The sequence below is a fragment of the Ascaphus truei genome, chromosome 17 (assembly GCF_040206685.1).
Source record: "Ascaphus truei isolate aAscTru1 chromosome 17, aAscTru1.hap1, whole genome shotgun sequence".
Classification (NCBI taxonomy): Eukaryota; Metazoa; Chordata; class Amphibia; order Anura; family Ascaphidae; genus Ascaphus; species Ascaphus truei.
In genome coordinates this window covers 23,572,075-23,597,249 of record NC_134499.1, presented here as the reverse complement: position 1 = coordinate 23,597,249, position 25,175 = coordinate 23,572,075, and the positions used below count along the sequence as shown (strand labels likewise).

Sequence of the window (25,175 nt, the reverse complement as noted above, 5' to 3'; positions counted from 1 at the left end):
AAGCAGGAACCGGAACTGGTCTGCACTAATTTCAGCTCCGGGTACTCCTTGCTTCCCGAGATATTTAGTAGGTAGTGTCGGTACTCCTGGTATTATACCTGCATCACGCGGGTAAAATATGGAAGCCACTATGGATGACATCACGACTTCCTATTGGTCGGCATGATGCAGGAGATGTAAACCTTCCATTTTGTTTCTCTCGGAGAAGACTGACACTCCTGTATTCAGTATCTCCTGGGACCAATGGTTCCCATCGGTGTAAAAAAAAAAAAAAAAAGGAGTAGAGGTTAAAACAAATTGTAGAGGGGGCTGCTGCTTCAAGTGCAGTTCCAGGTTGAGATAAGAGTTGCACAAAGCTTTCCTGCCATTTATTTGGTATCTGTGAGTCTGTGACCTACAAGAATGTTACCATTTTGCTAATACGCCTACACTAATTAAAGAAAGTTCACTAGATGTTTTATATTGATGTTTTACATTGATAGTTAGTCCCCCAGGAGAGGTGGCTAATTGTAAATCTAATATACAATAGTGAGAGGGGGAGGGAGAAGACTAATCAGCGGGCTCTGTTTTTATGTATGGACTCCATCTTAGGAGTTGTACCTAGTTTTTTTTTTTTTTTTAAATATACATAAAGAAGCCTTTTTTTTACCTTTCCAAGGAGGTATGTTTTTTTTTTCCTTGAAAAGCCGTCCTGTGTGGAGGAAAGGAGGAAGAGATGCCTTTAAGTGCCGGGGCCCAGGCCTTGTTGTGAATTTGCTTCACTATTGTTTTTTTTTCTTTCTCTCTTTATTTGTTTGAGGTGCGCTGATTTTATCCTGGACACTAATTGTAAATCTAGCAACGCCTAATCCAGGTTACTGTTACTTTGACAGTTACATTAAAACATTAAAATACATAGGAGCCAGTGCTATTTGGCCCGGGCGGGTCCCCCCTCACCCGGCGGGACAGTTGTCACAGCACTCCACCTTTGGTGGGGGCGCTGATGGGTGGTAAGGTGTCTTCCAGCACCAGATGGTGTCTTATTGGATAGCACTGCTTAGCAAATATGGACCATAATCAGATGATCCAAAGGCAAGCCGGATTGTTGTTTTTTTGTAGAAATAGAAAATGAAGGAGCACTCACAATTCTCATGAAGAAGAGATACCACCGGTACGTCCTCCTGCGGTGCAGAGCAATTCTACGAAGGTAGCAGATGAGCAGCACTCCAGCCGTCTGGTGCGAAGAGTAACAGCATCGACGCTTCGGTCTTTTGCTCTTGAGAAAAGTCCATGTTAGGACTGAAACGTCGATCCTCTGAATAAACCGGTTATTCTTCACAACGGACCACTGGTGCTGCCGCTCACCTTATACAAGAAAAAAAAGGGGTTGTACCCGGGCGCTCCTAAATGAGACGAGTCTATCTGAAAAAATGCTAAATTGCAAGTGCTAGGGCCCAATAAAATAATAATATAGTATAATAAACAGTGAACAAAGCTTAATAATGACAGTGTTTATAACCTGCCCCAAATAGTGAAATTGAAATATGTGAAAAGGTATATACTGTAAATAGCAGCTCTGCACCCTTTTGATGGACCGTCCTCAGGTCCAAATTTGATAGCGTTGCCTTCCAGGTAAGGAGAGCGCTTGTGAATCACAACGGGGACATGTGAAATAAAAAATACAAATCATGGTGTAGCCAATCGTGGAAAAGTGACAATCTATCTATGTAGGTGTGTTAGTCCCACTCACAGATTTCCTATGACTAGAATGGCGTTTCAGAGATCCACCTCTCTCTGATGGGAGCAATGGTGAAGATTACCCCCTCCCCACCCCCGGGATGTATGTACTTGTCATCCAGTGTTTCTCGGAAATGTAGAAGAAAACTCACAATGGTATAGTATATCTACAAAAGGTATATTGCGCAGATACAAATCATCAAGATTTCACACACATTTGACACATATGTGCAGTTCATTGGAGAGGACTAATCAGAGGTCTTTGGCACTCTGCAGGTCTCTTCCTGCTACGATCCTTAGTTGCGCATACGTCACGTCCTGTGACGTCGTCACTCAGGGCGGATGTAGCTGTGATCCGGTCACTTGGCTGCCATGGCTTCAGACTCTGGTCCTCCAGTAGGATTCAACGCGTTTTGCCGTAGCTTCTATGATTCCTGACGCGTTGAATCCTACTGGAGGACCAGTGTGTGAGACAGTAGCCATGAGTCTAGGCCTGGGGTGTACAAACTGGGGGAGATTTTTCTGGGGGGGTGGGAGCGGCGGTTGCAGAGGCCCCACGCTCTTCCCCCAAGGCATTTAAATTAAATGCCGGGAGATCGCGTGAGGCCTCTGCAACTTGAACTTACCGAGATTCAGCTGGCTTCTGGACGCGTGTCGTGACGTCACATAACCCGTTGCGTCATTTGATGCCGCACTAAGGTAAGGGAGGGGGGCACGAGCACCGGGGGTCACAAGGCAGGGGGGGAGCAGCAACAAACGTTTGCACACCCCTGGTTTAGGCAATTGGAGCACTTCATTTAAGAGGTGAGTTTTAAGGTTTGACTAATAGGTGGGAGAGATGGTTCTTGACATATACGGAATGTGAGGGAGCAGTAAGGTAAGGGGCGGTAAGGATATAATAATAATAAAATAAATTTAAACTATGCTCATAGAGTAATTTAATATCTTTAATTAAGCAGCGTAATATACAAATATTTACAAGAAAGCGGTATTATCGTTAAAAAAATATCCTTTTCTGTTGGATCACATTGGGGCATTAAACTTGGTTGACAAAGATGTTCCAAGGAAGATGATTGTTATCCATCAGAGTAGATTGAATAGTAGGTGAACAAAAAATTGTGAACTAGTGCTAAAGTGTAAAACACAGTGTGATATTACGAATAACTTCTAATAAAGGTTGGCTGCCCGGTGATACTAGCAGTACTAACAGAATAACACAAAACAAAGAAAAACCTGGCGCCAAATTGTCAGTGGAATGTCCTGAACTCCTCAAGGGATCCGCACACTTGCTCGACAGACCATGCAAAGAAAAAAACACAAACAAACAAAAATCATAGCGCAACACTGTAGGGTGAGCAGTACTGCACTAATATACACAAAACAATTAAGAGTCCTAGCGACAATTTAAAAAACTATTTATTAAAAAGAACTATGCCAAGACAGGCAATGGCAAATACAAAGAACCGCAGGTCATCTGGGACACAAAAATTGGAGTCCTACTTACAGACAGCAAGGCTTAAACTCGCATTGGAAGGAACAAGTCCTATATGCAGATGGTCTCCCTGCCGGGTGATGTCTCTGCTCCGTTGCGGCTCAAACTCCAGTCAGTCCCTGCGATGGTAACCGGAACAGCTCCGGCCGTGGAGGCTGGTGTGCGGGGTCCACAGCTCTGCACCGCGTGTAGACACACGCGTCACTTCCTCCTCCGGAGCAACGGGAAGTCTCTGCGCGCCCGCGCGCGATAGTACCCATGTCCTTAAAGGGACAGCTGGCAGGCTGAAGGGAAAGCCAGGCTCCAACGCCAAATGACCATATGCGTCCAAAAGCCAGTCAAACAGTGGCTATGCCACTAGCCCTACGCGTTTCGTAGATGTCACTCTACTTCCTCAGGGGCGTTTGTTGTCTTGAGTAAAAGAGTGTGCAGTCCCCAGTCACCAGTCCCCAGTCACCCCAGTGCACACTCTTTTACTCAAGACAACAAACGCCCCTGAGGAAGTAGAGTGACATCTACGAAACGCGTAGGGCTAGTGGCATAGCCACTGTTTGACTGGCTTTTGGACACATATGGTCATTTGGCGTTGGAGCCTGGCTTTCCCTTCAGCCTGCCAGCTGTCCCTTTAAGGACACGGGTACTATCGCGCGCGGGCGTGCAGAGACTTCCCGTTGCTCCGGAGGAGGAAGTGACGCGTGTGTCTACACGCGGTGCAGAGCTGTGGACCCCGCACACCAGCCTCCACGGCCGGAGCTGTTCCGGTTACCATCGCAGGGACTGACTGGAGTTTGAGCCGCAACGGAGCAGAGACATCACCCGGCAGGGAGACCATCTGCATATAGGACTTGTTCCTTCCAATGCGAGTTTAAGCCTTGCTGTCTGTAAGTAGGGCTCCAATTTTTGTGTCCCAGATGACCTGCGGTTCTTTGTATTTGCCATTGCCTGTCTTGGCATAGTTCTTTTTAATAAATAGTTTTTTAAATTGTCTCTAGGACTCTTAATTGTTTTGTGTATATTAGTGCAGTACTGCTCACCCTACAGTGTTGCGCTATGATTTTTGTTTGTTTGTGTTTTTTTCTTTGCATGGTCTGTCGCGCAAGTGTGCGGATCCCTTGAAGAGTTCAGGACATTCCACTGACAATTTGGCGCCAGGTTTTTCTTTGTTTTGTGTTAGATTGAATAGTAGGATTTAAATTGCTTAAAACAGTGAACATATTCATGCCTCTGAATATGATAAAATGTTTATCTTCCAATGTAATATTCATTGTACTACATGTGATTGTGTGAAACACAATTATCTGAGCCAGACATTGTGCTGGGTGAAAATCGAAAAAGAGATTGAGTGGTTCAGTGAGTAAAGACACTGACTGGCACTGAGTTTGAAGCAGGGGAGCCTGGTTCAATTCCCGGTGTCGGCTCCTTGTGACCTTGGGCAAGTCACTTTATCTCCCTGTGCCTCAGGCACACAAATCATAGATTGTAAGCTCCACGGGGCAGGGCCCTGTGCCTGCAAAATGTCTCTGTAAAGTTAGCAGCGCTATACAAGAACATGCTATTATTATTATTATTATTACTATTATTATTACTATTATTATTATTATAGTAAACAGATTGAACTTTCTTTCCCTGGATAGAAAAAAATACATGTTTCATGAATGTAATATATTTGAAAAGTTGCATTACTTAAGTATGAATGTAAGTCACTTGAATCTTACAACTTGATGCCTTGGAACACACAGAAAAGAACTACAGGTGGACCCCGGTATCCGACACCCCACGTTCCTTCGGATGCCTATCCGATGCAGCATACAGTAATGCAGTCTGCTGGATGCATTATCCGACGTCGGACCTGCTTATCTGACGGTCACCGCTGCCGTATAACATTGACCCGCAATCTGACGGGCCGTTATCCAACGGCAGTTTGCGGGACGCATTCCATCAGAAAAGCGAGGACCAACTGTACTAGCATTAAGTCATAAGCATTAACATTAACTTAATGTTAATCAGTGAGACCTGATATATATTATAATTATTATTGTACTTTTACAGTAGGACGCACACATTTTGTGGCTTTTCCTTTATAATTAGGAGTAGCTCTGTGGCTAAGGTGTTTGATCATGTAGACCACGGGTGGCCAACTCCAATCCTCAAGGGCCACCAACAGGTCACGTTTTGAGGATATCCCTGCTTCAGCACCGGTAGCTCAATGAGTCATTCACTGAGCCACTGATTGAGCCACCTGTGCTGAAGCAGCGATATCCTTAAAACTTGACCTGTTGCTGGCCCTGGAGGACTGGAGTTGGCCGCTCATGATGTAGAACAACAACAATCCAAAAAAGAACTACTGTATGAGAAAGAAAACCTTCCATAAATGGCACAAACGAAGTCATAAAAAAAGAATAGATGCATTTTGTTACATATCAAAAGATAAGAGAATCGGAGCATTATGGTTAAAAAAAACACATGCAAAGAGCAAGGTCCCAAGTCACTGGGGAGTAAGCATAGACCGGCCTTGTACCCGGGTACTATATATACAGAGAGACGTGTCCTAAACACGGTATCGCTCTGTATATACTGTAGATTGCAGCAAAAATGTCAAATAGCATTAAAATAACCACAAAGCCCAAAACATTTGTAAAACTTTTTTTGGTGTCTTCGGAGCTGAACTGCGCTGATTTCAACTCTGGCGGTCCCCTTCTTCCCGAAATACCCTCCACCTGAAAGGTCTTCAGCTGGGCTTATAATACGGCAGTTTAAAGGTCCAGCGCCCCATGGGCCAATAGGAAGTCGTAGTGTCATCTCTTGCCGGATTTCTATTGGGCCGTGTGACGCAAACCTTTAAACTGAAAATAGATACTTTCTCTAGTAAGTAACTCGGGAAGAAAGGGGTCCCTGGAACTGGAATCAACATGGCTCACCTATGGAGACCCCCTGCTTGAAACCAGGGGTGGGGATACCAATGGCGCTCGGTGTCCTTGGTGCAAGCGTTAGTGCTGCTTATTGCTTAATACAGTCTCGGTACCAATCAGCAAGTGGGGTCAGGGTCCTTTTCTATCCAGTATACCTGCTAGTGTCCCGTGGCTTCTCATACGCCCCAGAAATGCATCACGGACCTCGCTCCAGGAAACCAATCCCAAGTTCTGGGCACAAATCTAAAACTCAATAAACGGATTTCACTTTTTTCCCTTGGAGAGAAAAAAAAACGTGTCCCTTGGATTTAATATACTTCAAATGTTACATAACAAGAGAATCTGTCACTTGGATCTTGTATGTACTGCATGTATATCTTTATTTGTTTAAGCGCCATCCGTTTACTTGGTGCTTTACAGCAGTAATACACGTGATAGAATAATATAACACATAATGGGAATAAATGCTTCAGAAACATTAGGAAATGGAGTCCCTGCCCCGAAGAACTTACAATCTAAGTGGTAAGTAGGGATAACTTAGACAAACAGTAGGAGGGTGTTATGGTAAGGGCATCTAAATTGAGTCATGGCTAATGCAGGGGTGCATAAACTTTTCAGTCTGCGCCTCCCTATCTGCTCTCCCCCCTGCTTATGCGCCCACCCCCCACCCCCCTTACCTGGTGCCAGGCGTCTTCTGACGTTATGATGTCATGTGACGCCGCATTGCCATGGTAACGTGATGTCATGTGACCCCGCCGCGTCGTTTGACGTCGCTGGAAGCTGCCAGAGTACAGGTAAAGCAAGCTACAGAGGCCTCGCGTGCACTCCCCGACATTTAATTGAAATGCTTTGCGGAAGAGCGCAGGGGCTCTGTAACCGCCGCGCGTCCCCCCAGAAAATCTCACGCCCCCCCTGGAAAATGTTTTGAGTTGAAAAAGTGGTTAATACTAAATGCACCCTAAAATAAAGTCAAATGATCACCAGACACAAATAATAAACATACAAGCACTTAGTCCATAGTGTAGAGATGATTGTAAAGCAAAGTTAACGTGAAATGCTCCAGTCCAATCCTCCATGAGGGGTAAGTAGTCTGCACTGTCCTACTGCTTAATCCTGGTAGCTATAAACCTGCATAGGATGTGACAGAAATGTACTCGTGCCTAAAAATGTCATTCACTTTTGTGTGTGTTTTGCGCTTTTTCCATTTCTTTGAAATCTATGGTGCAAAGCCGATCGACCTTTCAGGGACACACAAAGCTCATTTTGGCATGCTATCCATAAGCAAAAATGGCATTAACGTGTTTAAAAAGAACTACAATATCAACGTGCTCCTTTTCCCTTAGAAATCTTTATTCATGTTGGCTTTTTTTGGTAAAGGAAACAATCTCTCCATGTTTCGCTTCAGTTAGTCTCTTTCCAGTGGGCACTATCTTTTCTTTTGTTCTTGAAAACTCAATCATCTGTATTTGTCATCCCCTTTTATTCCCCCCATTGAGCTTTTTTACAAAGCACACAAGTACACTGAGTAAACCTGGCCATGTGAGTGTCATTGATGAACTGAGCAGCAGGTTTTCAACTAGCAGATGATCATTAGTGTTGAGCAGGAGCGCACAACTCCAGTCCTAAAGCAAGACCCCCCCCCCCCCCAACAGGTCAGGTTTTCAGGATATCCCAGCTTCAGCACAGGTGGCTCAATCAGAGGCTCAGTCAAAGACTGAGCCTCTGATTGAGCCACCTGTGCTGAAGCAGGGACTGATTGAGCCACCTGTGTTGAAGCAGGGACTGATTGAGCCATCTGTGCTGAAGCAGGGATATCCTGTAAACCTTACCTGTTGGGGGAAGGGGGGATTTGAGTACTAGAGTTGAGCATACCTGGCTTAGAGTAAGCATTAGCAAAGCAACATTTCTTGCCACCAACGCTTTCCGAAACCTTAATGCCACTTTAACGGTGTACTGTAGATCTCATCCTATATAATAAATACTGGGGGTAAGAATCAAGTGGATTGTTTCCAAAGTAGATCATTATGAAGCTTTAGAATTATTCTCTACTTCCTCCTTTAGCATGTGTGTCAAATGTAATAAATGTTTGATGTGTTTAATACAGGTTTCTGAAATTCTTGTTTATTACTGGCAGTATAAACGCTGTTAACATTAATTAAGAAATTGGTATATAATTTCAACTGTTGCTTCAAATAACCACCGTCCATATGGGTTGGTGCAGGGCTGGCCAGCTCCAGTCCTCAAGTGCCAGGTCAGGGTTTAAGGATATCCCTGCTTCAGCACAGGTGGCACAATCAGTAGCTCAGTCAATGACCGAGCCACCTGTGCTGAAGCAGGGATATCCAGAAAACCTGTTGGTGGCCCTTGAGGACTGGAGTCGGCCAGCCCTGGTTTGGTAGCAAAATAAATACAAAAATAAAGTTAAACGGACACAAAGTCCTTGATACATTGATGCAACGTGTTGTATATACTAAAGCTACATGACACATGTATGCGCCACTAGGGGCAGCATAGCCACTGATGTTACAGAATGGAGATCCTACTTTTTTATTTACATCTCCCTGTAATTATCTTTAGGACACCACCAGGTGAAGCAAGGAACCTGTGAGGTTGTTGCGATCCATCGATGCTGTAATAAGAACCGAATCGAGGAGAGGTCGCAAACGGTGAAGTGCTCCTGCTTTCCAGGACAGGTGGCTGGCACAACTAGGGCAAAGCCTTCTTGTGTTGAAGGTAAGTGAACTTATAGTACAGTATATACGGTATAGTCACATATTTACTAAGCAGTCTTCTAACTACTGTATAGATCACCTTCCAGTGCTGTTAGACACCTTAAAGCCCAATGACTTCAATAGGCTATAAGGCAGGGGTGGCCAACTCCAGTCCTCAAGACCCACCAACAGGTCAGATCATTGACTGAGCCACCTGTGCTGAAGCAGGGATATCCTTGAAACCTGACCTGTTGGTGGATCTTGAGGACTGGAGTTTGGCTACCCCGGATATAAGAGGTCTTACAGTGCCGGAAAGTATCTTATGGCAGAAGACTGCTTAGTAAATATGGCCCACTGACTTTTAAACGAATAATAATGATGTGTTTATTCAATGGTGGATATTTTGTACGGCCATTTTTAGACTATAGCATGCAAGTCATGTAAAATGGTAATATAGTATAATGCAGTGGTTAGAACAGCAGACATCCCAGTTTGCATTGGTACTGTAGGTGGAAACTGCTGCATAGGCAAGTTCAGTTTCTTACACCACGTCACAGCTTTCTTTCTTTGGCAAATAAAATGGGAAAAGAATGGCGCACAGAGACGCAGAATTGAAAACATCTTACAGTAAGCTGTGCACCATGTAAGGCTGCGCTTATAGTGCCGGCGACGCGATGTCGCGGCAAAACAAATGTATTGCGGCCGTCGCGTGCGCTTAAAGTAAGTGCGACGCGACGGGAGCGACGCTGGTGGCGCGAATTCTTGAAGCTGGTCAAATTTGTGACAGCCTCTGAACCAATCAAAGACCTGGTCGCTCGCGACATCGCCGGAAAGCGAAATACATCTTTCGCTAGCGGCGACGGGTGCCGTCATCTGTCGCGTCACTGTTGCCGTCACGCGCACTACAAGCGCGGCCTAATTCTGCAATATTGAAAAAGATCCACCAAGCCATCCGTATGCTGAACCAAAGGTAAACAGTTAGCCGCTGCTCCAGCTCACAAAGGACCTTCCTGGTCGGCCCAATAAGGAATAATATGGATGAATGCAAGAAGAGGAGGGCACAAAGGGACTTGGATTTCATTGCCCCAATCCGACGTTTCAGTTGATCCACGCAACCTTTGTCAAGGCGAGGGCATGTAACTCTCCCAAATACCTCCTTCTGATGCTCTTCAAATCGCAAGCAGGGGGAGACTGAGAAAAATGCTTTTATACATAGATGCAGCAGCAAAATACCCCAGTGTTGTCCCAAAATTGCCAAATACATTGACTTCTTAATTGCTTTAAATGACATTACATGCTTTAGAGCAGGGGTGCACAAACTCTTCTCCCTGCGCTCCCTGCCCGCTCTCACCCCCTGCTCAGCTCCGGCGTCAAATGACGCAGCGGGGTCAGATATCACGTGACCCCGCAGTCAGGTTGCTATGGCGACGTGTCGCTGGAAAGTTAAGGTAAGTAACGTTACAGAGGCCTCACGCTATCCCTGGCATTTCATTTAAATGCCTTAAGGGAACCGCAGAGCCTCTGTAACCGCTGCGCCCACCCCCCGCAAATTCTTGCGCCCCTTAGTTTGCGCACCCCTGCTTTAGAGTACTAGAAACATTGCATTCACAATCCTTTTTCCTAATGTTTTGAATTAGCAAAGTTCCTCCCTGCTTATGAATGTAGTATATACATTGTTAAATAAATCCTCTTAATATATGTTTTTAGACATTTCTCTTCACGGCACAATAATTTGGAAATCCCAATTCAGAAAATACTTCAAAATGTATCCAGCAAAGATCATGCAGGGACACGCCTAGTCTCATATTTAACATTGAAATGAATGATAAATGTATTTAAAACCTAACTAATTTGTTAAAACATTATTTGCTGCTTGAACAATTTTGACTTAAACACAAATCAGAGAGAATTGTTCTGCTCACTAAAGAATTTGATCTTTCAATCATGTACATTTAAAAGTGACAAAACAGCAAAAAGAGGAATCCTGCTCCTTATGAAAGAAAATATATTGTAGGCATTTGTCAAAATATACCAAAGCTTCAAATTGATATCGTGGAACATCTTCAAGACAGAAAAAGATTCATATCTGGTTCACTGGAGCTTTAATTTACTTTGTCAAAACAGACTCATGGCACAAAAATTATAGTCTCTTCCCTGATATTCTGTGTGAAGTCGTTCAGTTGAAAACGTAAAATAAATGTGACAAATTTAGCAAAATATGAAAAAAAAAAAAAAAAGATTATTTTTTTTTACTGGGGAATAGGATTAGTTTTCCATATACTTGGGGAAATGTCTTAAAGCGCTGTTCTGTTCTGTAGCAGAATGTAACATATTCATCTGCTTCTGAGAAGTAATCTTTGTTGTATCCCTGTGGTGTTGGCGGCCTCAAGTGTTTCCAAACAGGAAAGAGGGCAGTAGGAAGAAAAAGCTTTGCTATGGCAAAATATTAATGTGCAGTGTGTAAAATACTCCCCTTAAATCAGTGGTACTGTATGTATTAAACAAAGAATACTGCAGGACACATCGTTTTCAATAAGCTCAGATTTAACAAGAAATGTCCGTACTGAGGCTGTGGCCTCTTACACACACAATGTATCTCTTATTTCATCTGTGTTATTTGCTAAACTGCTAACCTATACATTGTACTAAAGGAACATATCGCTTCATTTACTCCATTATCTCCTCCCAGTATAAAAATGTTATACTGATTAGCACTTGAGTTGCTTTGAATATTGCCACATGGCATTATATATAGAGCATGATAGTTTGCACCTGCAATCAGTGGCACTTGATTTTGACATTTAACAAGCAATTCTACTTGACTCTGTAGCACTCTAACACTCAGATATCACCACTTGTATTTTTAGCTGTGTTTGTATGAATGCACACATACTCTCTGTGTGTGTGTGTGTGTGTGTGTGTGTGTGTATATATATATATATATATATATATATATATATATATATATATATATATATATTTGAATGTGTATACAGAGAGCTTTCTTAGGGGCCTATGCAGAGAGCAGTGGTTAAAAAAATTGGAGATTTGAAACACTTTACCATATAATGGCGCGAATGTATCTCCGTATGCAGAAAGGTAGGATAAGTGCCAATATTACCATGCAGGAATATGTAGAGTTGAAAACGGCGTGATTAGCGCGGTAGAAAACAGCTTAGAAAAAAACGGATATTGCTGGTTATGTAATCTGGAGCCCCCCTGCATCCATCGGCGGCAGGACAAAAGGGCTGCTTATTTTGTTACTGTTCCCTATCGCCGCTCACATGCACCTTCTTGCCAACTTTTGTTGGCGTGCATACTTGGAGAACATCTCTCCATGATTTTGGCGACATGAGCCGCGAAATGATGATCGGCCCTTCCTGCATACGGCGGTTTGAAATAGTGCAGAAAGAGGTTCGCGCCAACCGCACGGCGCGTTTTTAAAACAAACAAAAAAAATTGCCGCTTTTCTCTCTTTTCCCCTCTTTCGCGCCAGTTCATGAATTTCTGTTGCCAAATTTCCCTGCAGCCTGGCGATATACCGCGCCTCGCTGCTCTCTGCATAGGCCCCTTAGTGTGCATACATTTTATTTCAGTTTTTGCTTTCCATGTGTATAGAGTATTTACATGAGAGCAGTAATTACTAATATATATTAGTTTTTTCAAAATTTTTGCTAATAACTTTTCCCCCAGATTTATTAAGCTCCATTATGGGTTAATGCAGCGGTGCGCAAAGTGGGGGGGCGCTGGATTTTTTTTTGTGAGGCGTGGGCGCTTGCAGAGGCCCTGCACTCTTTCCCGAAGCATTTCAATTAAATGCCGGGGGATCGCGTGAGGCCTCTGCAACAATAAATCCCTGTGGGCCATTCCCCTCTGACAAGCACTATGCCGTGGACGCTCGACTTTTGGTCCGTGATTCAACAGCACGTGTTGCGGCAGGTTATAGATACAAGATGCTGCCTCTGTACCATAAAAACTGCTACACCCACAGAGAATCCCTGTGATGTTTCAAAGCATGCAATCCCAAAACTACTTGTCCATTGTGAAAAAGCTTTCATAACACTTACATTGTTCTCTTTATGTACCTTATACCAGGGGTGCGAGATTTTTTTGGGGGGGGGGCGGGTTTACAGAGGCCCCGCGCTCTTCCCCAAGGCATTTAAATTAAATGTCGGGGGACCGCACGAGGCCTTTGCCGTGGGGTCATGTGACGTGATATGACCCGTGGTGTCATTTGACGCTGGCAATAATGTAAGGGGGGGCGCGAGCACTGGGGGATAGCAGGCAGGGGGGCGCAGCACCAGAAGTTCACGCATGCCTGCCTTTACAATATGCTGTGAAGCTGCTTCTTCATCCCAGAGACTTCCCTGACATGGAGAAGCAGCTTCACCGCTTATTGATTTGTGTCCACTGTTCCACCTTAAATAATGTACCAATATGTAGAGAAGGACGCCATTTTCGCAGAAAGGTGAATCCATGGCACCATTGCACGTTCCTTTCAGCGGAGTCTCAACAATGCAGATTCATTGTCAAAAATCCGAATCCGCAAATGAATTTATTATGGGGGGAAAAATATATAAGTAGGAAGCAGCTTCAAAGCGATTGTGTTTTAGGCCGTGTGTGGCTGGTGGTTGCTTAGAATTGTTGCCTCTGTTGTAATACTATAGATCCCACACACCTCTCTATTCCCTCACAAACACAAGCGCGAGAAAGAAAAAAAACAGGCTGGAAGTGGGAGGGGCAAACTAAATGCGCTCGGTTTCAGGATTCTGCGGATTACGAGTAAAAATGGACACTTTAATATAATTTCATATGAATCTTACATTAATTATATGTTTCGTATACTTGGGTTCCTCATGGCAACTGCGTCACAATACAGGGACTTGGCCATCTAACATAAAAGTAAGCAACAGGACTACAATATCCATGCCTCAAATTGCTTGCAACCTAAGTTTTTGGTTAGTATGTAACAGTGATCAATGCGTTTCTCCATACACTATTTGCAGACAATTGCCTATACACTTACAGTGCATTTTCTCTGCCCCTCCATTCCCAGAGTATTGGTGCCTTAATTATCATTTGCTTCGGAAATAGATTGGACATCGTATGTCTCATCCGTATTTCACGGCAATGTGAAATTAATAATATTATATTTTTAGATCTATAATACTGACCGTGTTGCCGTAAATACAGGACAGATGAATTTGCTGAATGTATTTAAAGTACTGTACAGTACATACAAAATATAGAGATTGTGGTAAAGTTAAAAAGAAAAGCCATAAAACCTTATTATTTATGAACGATATCACAACCTACTTTTAACCAATTCATTGAATTATATGTGTGGGCTGTAAGAAGGGAAGTTTTAAGGAGCAAAACATTCCAAATCCTACATGTGGTTTTTAAAAATACAGTAAATCAGTTGTGTAGTGTTAGATAATATTGTACTTAATGCATTTTTAAATATATTTTTTACAACTCTGAATGCCTTTTTTAAATGCATTTTAATAATGTACTAAGCAGCATTTGTCTGCTTAGGTACCATTTAGAAAGAGACATCTACTTCCTCTTTAGAAACACTCTCACACATCTTTTTTGAGCTCTGCCCTTTGACAACAAAGTATCACAAGTATATCTATTGCTGTGTTCCAAACAGTAAACTGTCTATTGCTTTGAAAGCTGTAACAATAATGTGTTACATTTAATAATATAATGTTACATTGCAGCTGCTACATTTCAAAAACTGCAGCAGGGTCAGAAGTCGGCCATTTAGATAGCCCGACAAGCAGGATATTGGCCAATCGATTTCAGGGGAACGGATTGATTGGCAGCTTAGGTAATTATTTCTCATTAAAGCTACTGTCCCTACATACTGCATATAGTAACATAGACAAAAGAAGAAAAGTGAAACCGGGACTGCTGCTTTAAACATATATACTACATCTGTAATGTGTCTTTATTTGATTTTAACATCAATTTTTGTTATTGATTAAATGTAAGTCTGCATGCGTTTTGTTTCACTGCATCATATTGTTCTGCAGTGACCAGCAGAGGGAGCTTTCTTTTCATGAAAATGACGTTCCTTTCTTAAATGTTTCGCTACAAGGAATGAGGTAATAAAAGGATATATTGTAGCACTCAGTCCTCACATCAACTTGTTAGGGGGTTTAATACATGCTTACCGGTGCTCCGTATCCTGGAGGGAGGGGGGATTGGTGGGGGGCACGGGGGGTTGGGGGGGGGGGGGGGGAGTTTGGGTAGCTTTCCCGAAGTGGAACTCCAGAGAGAGGGAAAAAAGCAGGAAACTGGGCACTTCGGATTCATAGAAGCTTTTTTCTGACAAATGTTACATTTTGAAATGTGTGCTCATTTTCATGTCATTTCCCAGAATCCCTTGCTGCAGTGGACGCACTGTATGCTAAGAGATAATGCTGAAAAGCCGTGTTGCAGACCTGCCTGAAACATGGGAATGTGCTCACAAGTGATATATATATATTTTTTTGCTGTACATTATTACACAAATCCTAAATGCCAAGCTCCCTGCTTCCCCCCCTTCCCTGCTACAATAAATGACATCATTTTAACCCTTTAATGTACCTTCCGAATTGAAATACGTTAAACAAAAATAATTTTATAGTAGTACTGTTTAGTATATAATATTCCCCAACATAAACCTGGTAACATCATCTCCTAACATAAATTAACATTTTATACACACTGTAACTTATGCATCACTGCTCTGTGTTATGTTTGTTTTAATGATGTTTCCTGTTGCTTCTCAATCTGTTCCGTCATAAAACAAAGCCATTTATCTTTTTCAGTGTTCTTTTGGTAACAGTATTTTAAATCATATATGGTTTCTGGAAATATATGTTAGATTCAATGATGCTTTCAATCATTTGCTCTGATTTATTAGAACAGGCTGTAAGGAATACCAATACAGTATTTATTTTGCATTAAAAAAAAAAACGCGTAATATGATCCAGTTGATATTCTAATGTAAAATGTAACGAACTGCACTTTGTAAATAAAAGGAACAGTCCGTGTTTCAACACAAGGTGACTTGGGTTATTTTATTATTACCCCAAAATAATGTATTTACAAAGTATTTAACCAGGAGAAAATACATTGAGAGGTACCTCCTTGTTTTGAAGCATATGGTCCCTTTCCATTATTATACTGTTTCATTTTCTTATCTAGTTTATGATGCTGCAAAAATAAGATTTTGATAGATTTGTAGAGTCATTTTACTCTAGTATTGGCCCACTCGAGTCGGCGTGCGATCTGGGGAGGAGTTAAAGGAGCAGATGCTCATCCCCCCACCCCTAATTTAATTTTTGCCCTAGGTGGGAAGCAGAGGGTCTCCGGAGCTGAACCTCATTCATTTCAATTTCCCTATTGCAGGCCAATAGGAAGCCGCAAGGGTTGACGTCATGGCTTCCTATTGGCCCGCGTGACCCAGTAGCTTTAAATCCGCCATTTCGATAGCCCCACATAGCCCAGCCAGAGCTGCTACCGGCACAACCTGCGGAGGTAAGTATAGGTGGACCCCAGAGCTGAAATTAACACAGTTCAATCCTATAACTATATAAAAAAAAAAAGGAAAGCAGAATTGCTGCTTGAAGTGAAGCAGTAGGAAGTGTTAAGAGAGCAGTTAAGATATACAGCTCAACCCCGTTATAGCGCGATCCGTTACAACGCGAATCTGCTTATAACGCATGGCTCCCCCCAAAAAAAGCGTGGCTCCCAATTTTCGTATTTATGAATACTTAACAACTTGATTATTGGTATCGTAAATACTTTATTGTACAATGTATATAATTGTACATTATTTCTAACGCGATCCGCTTATAACGCGATGTGATTCTTTGGACCCCAAGTACAGCGTTATAAGGGGGTTGAGCTGTACATTTTATCCACCAATATATTTTCATAGACCATCTGCAGTGGTATTATAGAATAATCTTAAAGTGTAAACTATTTGGCCCAGATCCACAAAGCTCTGTTAAGTAACTTAACACAATAAGCCTTACCGCATATTTGCTAAGGACGACATCATAACATTATGTCATGATTTCTCGTGTAAAGAGAATTGCAATAACTATAACAGCTGCTAGTGATAATGAGATGCAAAAGGGCCATTTAACCTAATATCACATATCTACTAAAGTTGTTAAGGTTAACGCAGGAATTAAACATTACGTTAGTCAAGTCATACTTACACTTTTCAGGATCTGGGGGCAGGGGGAAGTAAGGCTCAGACATACTTAAACTTGGCGTTACTCCCATCCAGACTCACTCTCCCCCCCCTCTCTCCCCTTTTCAGGGTCAGGGGGGTGGAGTAACACCAAGACATACTTAACATCCCGTTATTGGGGCTAACACACCATTACCTACAATAATGTTTAATTCAGCTTATTCTAATGAGATATACAAGGGCTGTTGTTTTTGGATGCATTTAGCTCTATGGCTGTGCATTAACCTCAGGGAAAATAACGTCCATGACTGTTTTAGGTAAAGTCATATCTTGAGCCTGATTTAACTAAGCTTTTGTGCATCTAGCCCTTTGTCTATTTCACTGTGACGGTCAAACGCCAACTTCATTTGCATTTACTAATCGTATTGTGAATGACAGTATTGCTTGTGTGAATTTACTTGTTGTATTTCCGTTACTCGTGTGGGTCTTACCCTAAGTATGTTCTTCTTCTCTAAAGGATATATTAGGCCAGGGGTGCTCAACTCCAGTCCCCAGCCCCCCCTCCTGAACAGATCAGGTTTTCAGGATTTCCCTCAATCAGTCTCTGCTTTCAATCAGTCCTTGGTTCAGCACAGGTGACTCAAGCAGTACCTGCTTTAGCATAGGTGGCGCAATCAGAGGCTCAGTCAAGGACTGAGCCCCTGATTGAGCTACCTGTGCTGAGCTGATGTTGGGATATCCTGAAAACCAGACCTGGGGGGGAGGGGGTTCTGGGAGTGCTTGAGAACTGGAGTTGATTGCCCTTGTGTTAGGCCATGATCCTATCTTTTGATGGCGTCATTTATCTTTTTCTTGGTCTTCAACAGCTCATTGTACTCCTCCATGCTCCTCCATGCCACTCCGTGCTCCTCCGTGCTCCTTTGCACTGCTGTCTCATTTCATCCATCTTCTCTTTCACAGTTTTGTAATCCTTACATATCTAGAACACATTCCTCTTTTGAGTATATTCTATATCTACCAAATGTTAACATTCTGTTCTTTACCCATATACAGTACAATGCTTTCTTAGCAAGAGACTTTATTTGCTTTGGTTACGTTTAGGATATTAATGACCGACTATTTAAACATTTCTGACTTACCATTTTGATCAATACATTGTCTTATATTTAAAATATTTGGCATTGGGTAATTTATTCTTATGTAAATGCTGGACGTTAACATTTTCTCGTCTCGGTACGAAATGGTACAGGAACTGTAATCTAATCTACACAATGGGGAGAATTCATAAAGAGCACAGATTAGAATGATTTCCAACTGTTAATAATGTGAACAGAAATGGAAACAGATGTTATCTTCACTGCTTGTTATCAGTTAATGTTTAAAAATTGCTTTTATAATTTTTCGGTATCATGTTTAAACTAACCCAAGAATTCATGGTATATTCAGAGCATAATTGTGATGTTTAAGGGCTGTGTTTCCTTGTCAATATAACTTCTTGATACTCTACCTTACCTAGGCATTGATTGATGAATTAGATAGATGGTAGATAGATACTGTAGATATCAAATAGAATTTAAGCAATAAACAGATGTCAGAACAGGTGGCTCCGAATAATTTAATAAAACGCAAACATTTCCATCTCCTAAAAATAAAAATAGTTAAAAAAAAAAAAAAAAAAAAATACTTCTGTTGGTCTTCCCACAAATAAAAAAAAAAACATTCACTAGTGTAGGAGTTTTCTGCATCTGTGAAAAGAACACGGCTTTCTGTTTTATTTGGAAGATGATTAAAATTACAGTTTGTCAGCAACGCTGGTGGTAAACCATCAATTTCATACATTGTGGAGTGTCTTTTAACTAATAATTATTTTGTGCAACAACATGACGTGTCTTGTAATTTTCCACTGAGCAAAAGAGATGCCCGAATACGATAGGTAGAGTTACGGCTGCTATTTAAATAACACAGTAATTACAGTGGTTTTGCCTTTCTCATTGCTCAAACTGCACACCTCACTTTTTATTTCTCAGAAGTGTGGCCATAGCAAACCCGTCACTTACTTTACAACAATGTTATTTCTTTTCTAGCGTCCATTGTCGTACAAAAGTGGTGGTGTCAAATGAATCCCTGTATGGAGAGAGAAGACTGTAAAGTTTTGCCAGACCTTTCTGGCTGGTCATGCAGCAGCGGCAATAAGGTCAAAACCACCAAGGCAAGTATGGAACGAACCAAAGATAAGAATGTATCCTCTATTACACAGTGACATCGAGTATGTTGAATAAAAGAAGTGCCCAATCACATTCAACCTTTGATTAAGTCTAACTACTCATAGTTATATTGATCTGAACGAAGGCAAACCAAAAAAAACAAAAGAAGACATTTCCAATTATAATCTCATAAGAGGAAAACAATCCTTCCGTGCTGAATTATGATAATGGTACATATTATACGTATCTGAAGACAGTGTATGAGTGGTCCTAACAATGGCAGGTTATGTCCTAAAAGAATGTAAGTGCTCTTTTAGCTCATTTACTTTATAGAAAAACACATGTGCAGCCCTCAAAAGGCAAAACATTAGCTATATATATACAGTATAATATATATATATATATATGTAAATACAACTGTATGCTCATCTGCATGTCTTAGGCAGGTCTGCAACCCCGCCTTTCCCCATTATCACCCAGCACACAGCACTTCTACTGCAGCAAGGGATTCTGGGAAATGACATGCAATTGAGCACACAGTGCCACTTTTTGCTTCAAAAACCATTTTTAACATGGTTCCCTATAGGCTTAAGCTTGCTGCATGGTCACAGCTTTGAGCACAGCCAGGGTAAAGGTGCATACCCAGAAAACCCACCCACAGACAGCTGTTTCAACCTTAATGGGTCTCATCAGTGTGGGGTTGATTAACTGGGTATATATATATATATTGAAAAAAAGAAAAAAGCGCAATCCCATGTAGCTGTTAAAAATGTGGGGAAAATTGAATAAAGGCAATGAAGGTTGGTTACTGATAATACAAATGACACAAATACAGAAATAGCATGACAATATATCAATATATATGTGAATAAAAAATAGAGGAACAAATAAATGTCCAAAACTGTGTCCAAAAAATGTCCAGAAATTCTATTGTGAGGGAGTAGCACTCGATTGAAATAAAGCACTTATTGCCCGACAGGATGGTGATTGAAGCAACAGTGGGGAGTGGCGTGACTCTGATATATAACAAATGTGAAGGTAGATATAGCCGTGATAAGCTGTCGGATGTTTCTTGTAGGATCCTATTTACAAGAAACATCCCACAGCTTATCACGGCTATATCTACCTTCACATTTATATATATACATACATACATTTAGATATATACATACATACATACATACTGTATGGTGCACAGGCAGGGACTGGTCAGCCGTGGGTAGGAGGAGCTTCTCCTCCTACCCTCTCCATTCGGCTTCTCAATGCCGGCACACTCAATACTTCCCCACTTGTATTGTATGTCTTTATTTATATAGCGCCATAAATGTACATAGCGCTTCACAGTAGTAATACATATCATATAAATAACAAATAATATAAATATCAGGTCACGGGAATAAGTGCTTCAGACATAAAAGTAACATTAAGGAAGAGGTGTCCCTGCTCCGAGGAGCTTACAATCTAATTGGTAGGTAGGGGAACATATAGAGACAGTAGGAGGGAATTCTAGTAAGTACGTCTGCAGGGGGCCAAGCTTTATGTATCATGTGTCCAGGATTATCCAGTGCTATTGTGAAAGCTGTAAAAATGTTACAAAAAACATTTTAGTTATCAAATGAGTTTATTCAGAGTGCACACAGCGGAGACAGCTTAAAAACAAAAAGCTCTCTCCCAGATAATATGGTACGAGATACATTTATACCCTAAAAACTGAGTGTGGGAGAAGGAAAGGCCACCATAGGAGAGGGCAGCTTCCAGAGCAGAGTCAGACTGAGTGAGCCAGGTCTCAGTTATAGCAAATAGAAGCAGAGAGTTAGAGAGAAAGAAGTCATGCACAGAGAGGCCTAACACTGGGAACTAAGGATTAGAACTGGTAATTAGGCAGCTGAAAGAGACGGAACAAGCTACAATCCGCAACAGCAACATCTCCATTCCCTCTGCACTGGGGAGAGAGGGAGAGTGGGCTAATGGGGTGGTCAGCAGTTGATAGCCCTTAGGACCACAAGTGACCACCTGTTGCCCATGAATGAGGCAGAGATACTTCTCACACTGAAGGATGCATTACAGCTAAAGAATCCTTGTCTCTGAATATTTTTTGAAATCACACTCTCTTCAAACACCCCTTCCTACTGTTACCCAAGAGTTCCGGTCACCGGCAGGGCAATAAATGACATTACTAGAAGTGACAGTTGGACAGCAGAGAGATGCAGTACACTGAACATGGCAGCACACAGAGGGAACCGTGACGTCCATTACTTGGGAATCATGATTTAGATGGATTACTGTATTGATATTTAAGCCTTTTTTGATATATGAAACACACAGTAATTGTTAATCTACATGAAAACATTCAGAGTAAAGTTTTTCCTAATATAGGTATTAACAACAAGAAAAACCCTTTTTTTTCTGGCTCACAGACAATCCCCCTCCATTTACAAACGTAAATTTAATGTGGAAAGCAAAGAACATCTCAGCTCTTCTTTTAAAGCTTTAAACTGATAACAGAAAGCTGCAAAGTTGTACATTTCAGGAGCAAAGAATAAGGGACTGAAAATGGTTTGAAAATACAAATGTGACATTCTTAGGATGGTGATAACATGCACAGACACAGAAAATGTTTCAATCAATGAACTTACAACAACTTGACCTTCTGCTAAGAATGTCATTTTTTCTCAAAAATCTTCAATTGCTGCTAATCTTTCAAGCAAAGAAGGGTGGGGAGCCGTGTCTGTCCTTTATTCCATGTACTAGCAAAGGAGGGAGTAGGTATGATAGACTTTTATTGGACCAACAAGTAGTTGATCTGTTACAAGATTTTGAATGAAGGACCCTGAGATGTTCTAAAGCTTGTAACAGATCAACTACTTGTTGATCCAATAAAAGTTATCATAGCACCTACTTCTCTCCCTCTGTTGCTAATCTTTTAAGAATCCTAAAATGTCAACCGTTTAATCACCACCTAATATTTTGGCCTCATTTACACTGTCCAATTCAGGATTATTTTTGTGGAGGAATTTACTGGAACTGATTTCCGGCATATTTTTTTTTTTTTAGAGATTAATAAGAAAACTCCATATAATAATGATGAAATTAGGGAGAATAGTGCTGTAATGCTAACTGTGAGAAGGGGAGAGAGCTCTATGCGAGGGGTGCTGAACTTCAGTCCTCAAGTTCCCCTAACAGGTCAGGTTTTCAGGATATCCCAGCTTCAGCACAGGTAGCTCAAACAGAGGCTCTGAACGAGCAAGCTGTGCTGAAGCAGGGACGGATTGAGCCACTTGTGCTGAAGCACGGATTTACTGAAAGCCTGACCTGTTTGAGGGGTAGGGGGGGCTTGAGGAATGGAGTTGAGCACCCCTGCTCTATGCGGTATCTGCCACATCTCCTTGTTTAAATCTGGATTATTTACTGTAGATTACACATATAAAAAGTATTTTTTTACTACGGTTCCTGAAAACAAAAAATTCCCCCCAAACCATCATCGATCCTGTTCTTGGTATTTCTGCATATTTAGAGTTTTGTAGCTTTTTTGGGGGGGCTGCTTTTGTAATGTGCCTCACATTCTTTTTTTTATTTGCAGGTAACACGGTAACGAAGAAAAAATCCATTGATGCAACCGAGGGATTTGAAGATCTTCATAGACAATATGTGCACTCAATTTCTCTATCAGAGTAATATATTCTGGACTTCAAGACTTGCCCTTTTAGAGCTCGTGCGGAAGAGGAGCACAGTTTCACCTTTTAACTGCAACATCAGTTTTTCGATTCAAGTTTCTCTAGGAACTTAAAACGCAAAGAGGACTTAATAGATGTCTTTCATGGTCAGAAAAATAGTTCGGATTCGCAAACACTGTATATCAAGAACCACATGGCTGGAAACATGTTGAACTTTGCCGTTCTTTTAATAACTATTCAATTTCACCTGTCTCTCAAAAACAGCGTGATGGACACATGGCTTTGCGGATCTTGGAGACTTGGAGGTCAAGTGAAGGGCAACAAATATATACTTGCTACATGACTTGTTGGGGTAAACTGTGTCTCAACCTCCTCGCGACCGGCATTGTAAGATCCTTTCAGCAGCAAAAGGGGCAATAAAACAAAATATTGTAATGCTATTAGTTAGACATTGTTCCAATACCAAATGAACTTAAATATTATAACAAGCAAAGACTTATTTTTGACTGTGGTGAAAAGGTAAGTAGGATCTAATGTCTTTTGGACGATTTTAAATTTTTGCAATGATTCGTAATGGTTTCTTTGTATTGTTTTTGACTCTGGCCAATTAAACAGATTACCACAATTCTTTCTGTTCATCACATTCAATCTTCTTCAAACGATTGCACTGAACATGTACTGTTATGTTGCCCTTAAGAAATCTGCTTAGGACAGGAATAAAATGTAATTTAGTTCTCGGAGAAAGATATCTCAGTACTAATTTACATTAATAAATTTCGCCGACACCCGATTAGTTTCTAAATAGTCTTTAAACCGCTGTAATTCAGAAGAAAGACCCAGTAAGAGAAAGGACTCTTATCATTATCTGGTTTTTATGTTATTCATGTATTTGTATTCTGCAGCTTTTTACATTGACCTGTTTTAAAGCCATTCCACATAGCAGGTAAAATAGAAAAAGCATAAACATTAATCAATGTAATTGGCTTTCATAGAAAGATTCAAAGATCCTTGAAGTTAAACTTTTATGTACTTGTTTACTCTGAAAAGTGCATTTTTATTTCTACCCAATCCTGTGTAGATTGAACCATACAAGATACTTATTGTAGTACTTAAAAAAAAAAAAAAAAAAAAACCTGTTTGAATAATGATGGAATAAGAATTATTTTACACAAAATAAAAAGCAGAAATTTGCCTGCAGACATAAACAGGCCCAACAGACAACCCCCCCTCCACACAACAGGTCAGGTTTTCAGGATATCCCTCCTTCAGGACAGGTGTCTCAATCGGTCCCTGCTTCAGCACAGGTGGCTCAATCAGAGGCTCAGCCTTTGACTGAGCCTCTGATTGTGCCACCTGTGCTGAAGCTGGGATATCCTAAAAATCTGACCTGTTGAGGGGGCGGGGGCTTGAGGACTGGAGTTGAGCACCCCCACTACTAAGCGTTGCAAACAGTGTTTTTGGTGCAAAATTGGTGTACGTCAAACTCAATTTCGATTTGAACTTGTTTGCACTTCTATACTAAGCTCACATTTCTCCACCTGCGCCGCCTGCAGTCATAAAAGATTTATTTTATTTGTTTTGGGCCACAGGAATGGGCTTTGCTTGGCGTACAGATGGAAATAGTACGTACTGAAAAAAAAATGACATTTCTGTGCACCACAAAATCAATTACACCACCCGCCAAGTTCATCTTGGCGTACAATTTTAAAAAGACTGATTAGTGATAGTGCAGAATAATGATTCCGTGTATAACCCAAAAATGTACCTGGCGCAAGAAGGATGTTTCACTGTATAAGTTAAACATATATTTCCGCTCACAATATGGCTACTACATAATAATATAACACTAATAATGGATATTAACTAATGTTGTTTCAATTTATTTGGTATCAATCAGGTTTTCAACATGAGGTATGTGGCAAAAATAAGTTAAAACAACAAATGCGGCGTCATATGAACATAGTCTTCTTACATACAATGCACATCTCTTGAAGGTTTTTTACCAATTTTTAGCACACAAAAATGTTGTCAAATAAAATCTTAGCACATTGGCCCCATATAGTCTGAAAACAGAAGGTGAAAATTGTTAAAACCCTCCATAGAATTTAGTTGCCTAGAAACTGAAAATGTCAAAAAAGATATGTAAAAATACCTGATCATTTTGGATTAATTTCAAAAGATGCCATTCACATGCAATTAATTCTCATTAAACATGTCACCGCCAATAGTTTACTAGCTGATTAAATAATGTCTCCTCTATTGGACCGTGTCT

At 41.2% G+C, this 25,175-nt stretch overlaps 1 protein-coding gene across 2 annotated transcripts in view; it reads left to right on the top strand.

Annotated features, from left to right (window-relative positions):
* The window catches only part of TAFA4 (TAFA chemokine like family member 4), a 122,996-nt gene extending 99,466 nt beyond the window's left edge, over nucleotides 1-23,530 (top strand). For both annotated transcript variants that reach the window (XM_075574292.1, XM_075574293.1), the window contains exons 4-6: nucleotides 8,695-8,850; nucleotides 19,110-19,234; nucleotides 22,810-23,530. In XM_075574292.1, the coding sequence (XP_075430407.1) occupies nucleotides 8,695-8,850; nucleotides 19,110-19,234; nucleotides 22,810-22,821 (293 nt within the window). In that variant the 3' untranslated portion in view covers nucleotides 22,822-23,530. The remainder of the gene's footprint in view (nucleotides 1-8,694; nucleotides 8,851-19,109; nucleotides 19,235-22,809) is intronic.
* Nucleotides 23,531-25,175: the final 1,645 nt, after the last annotated feature.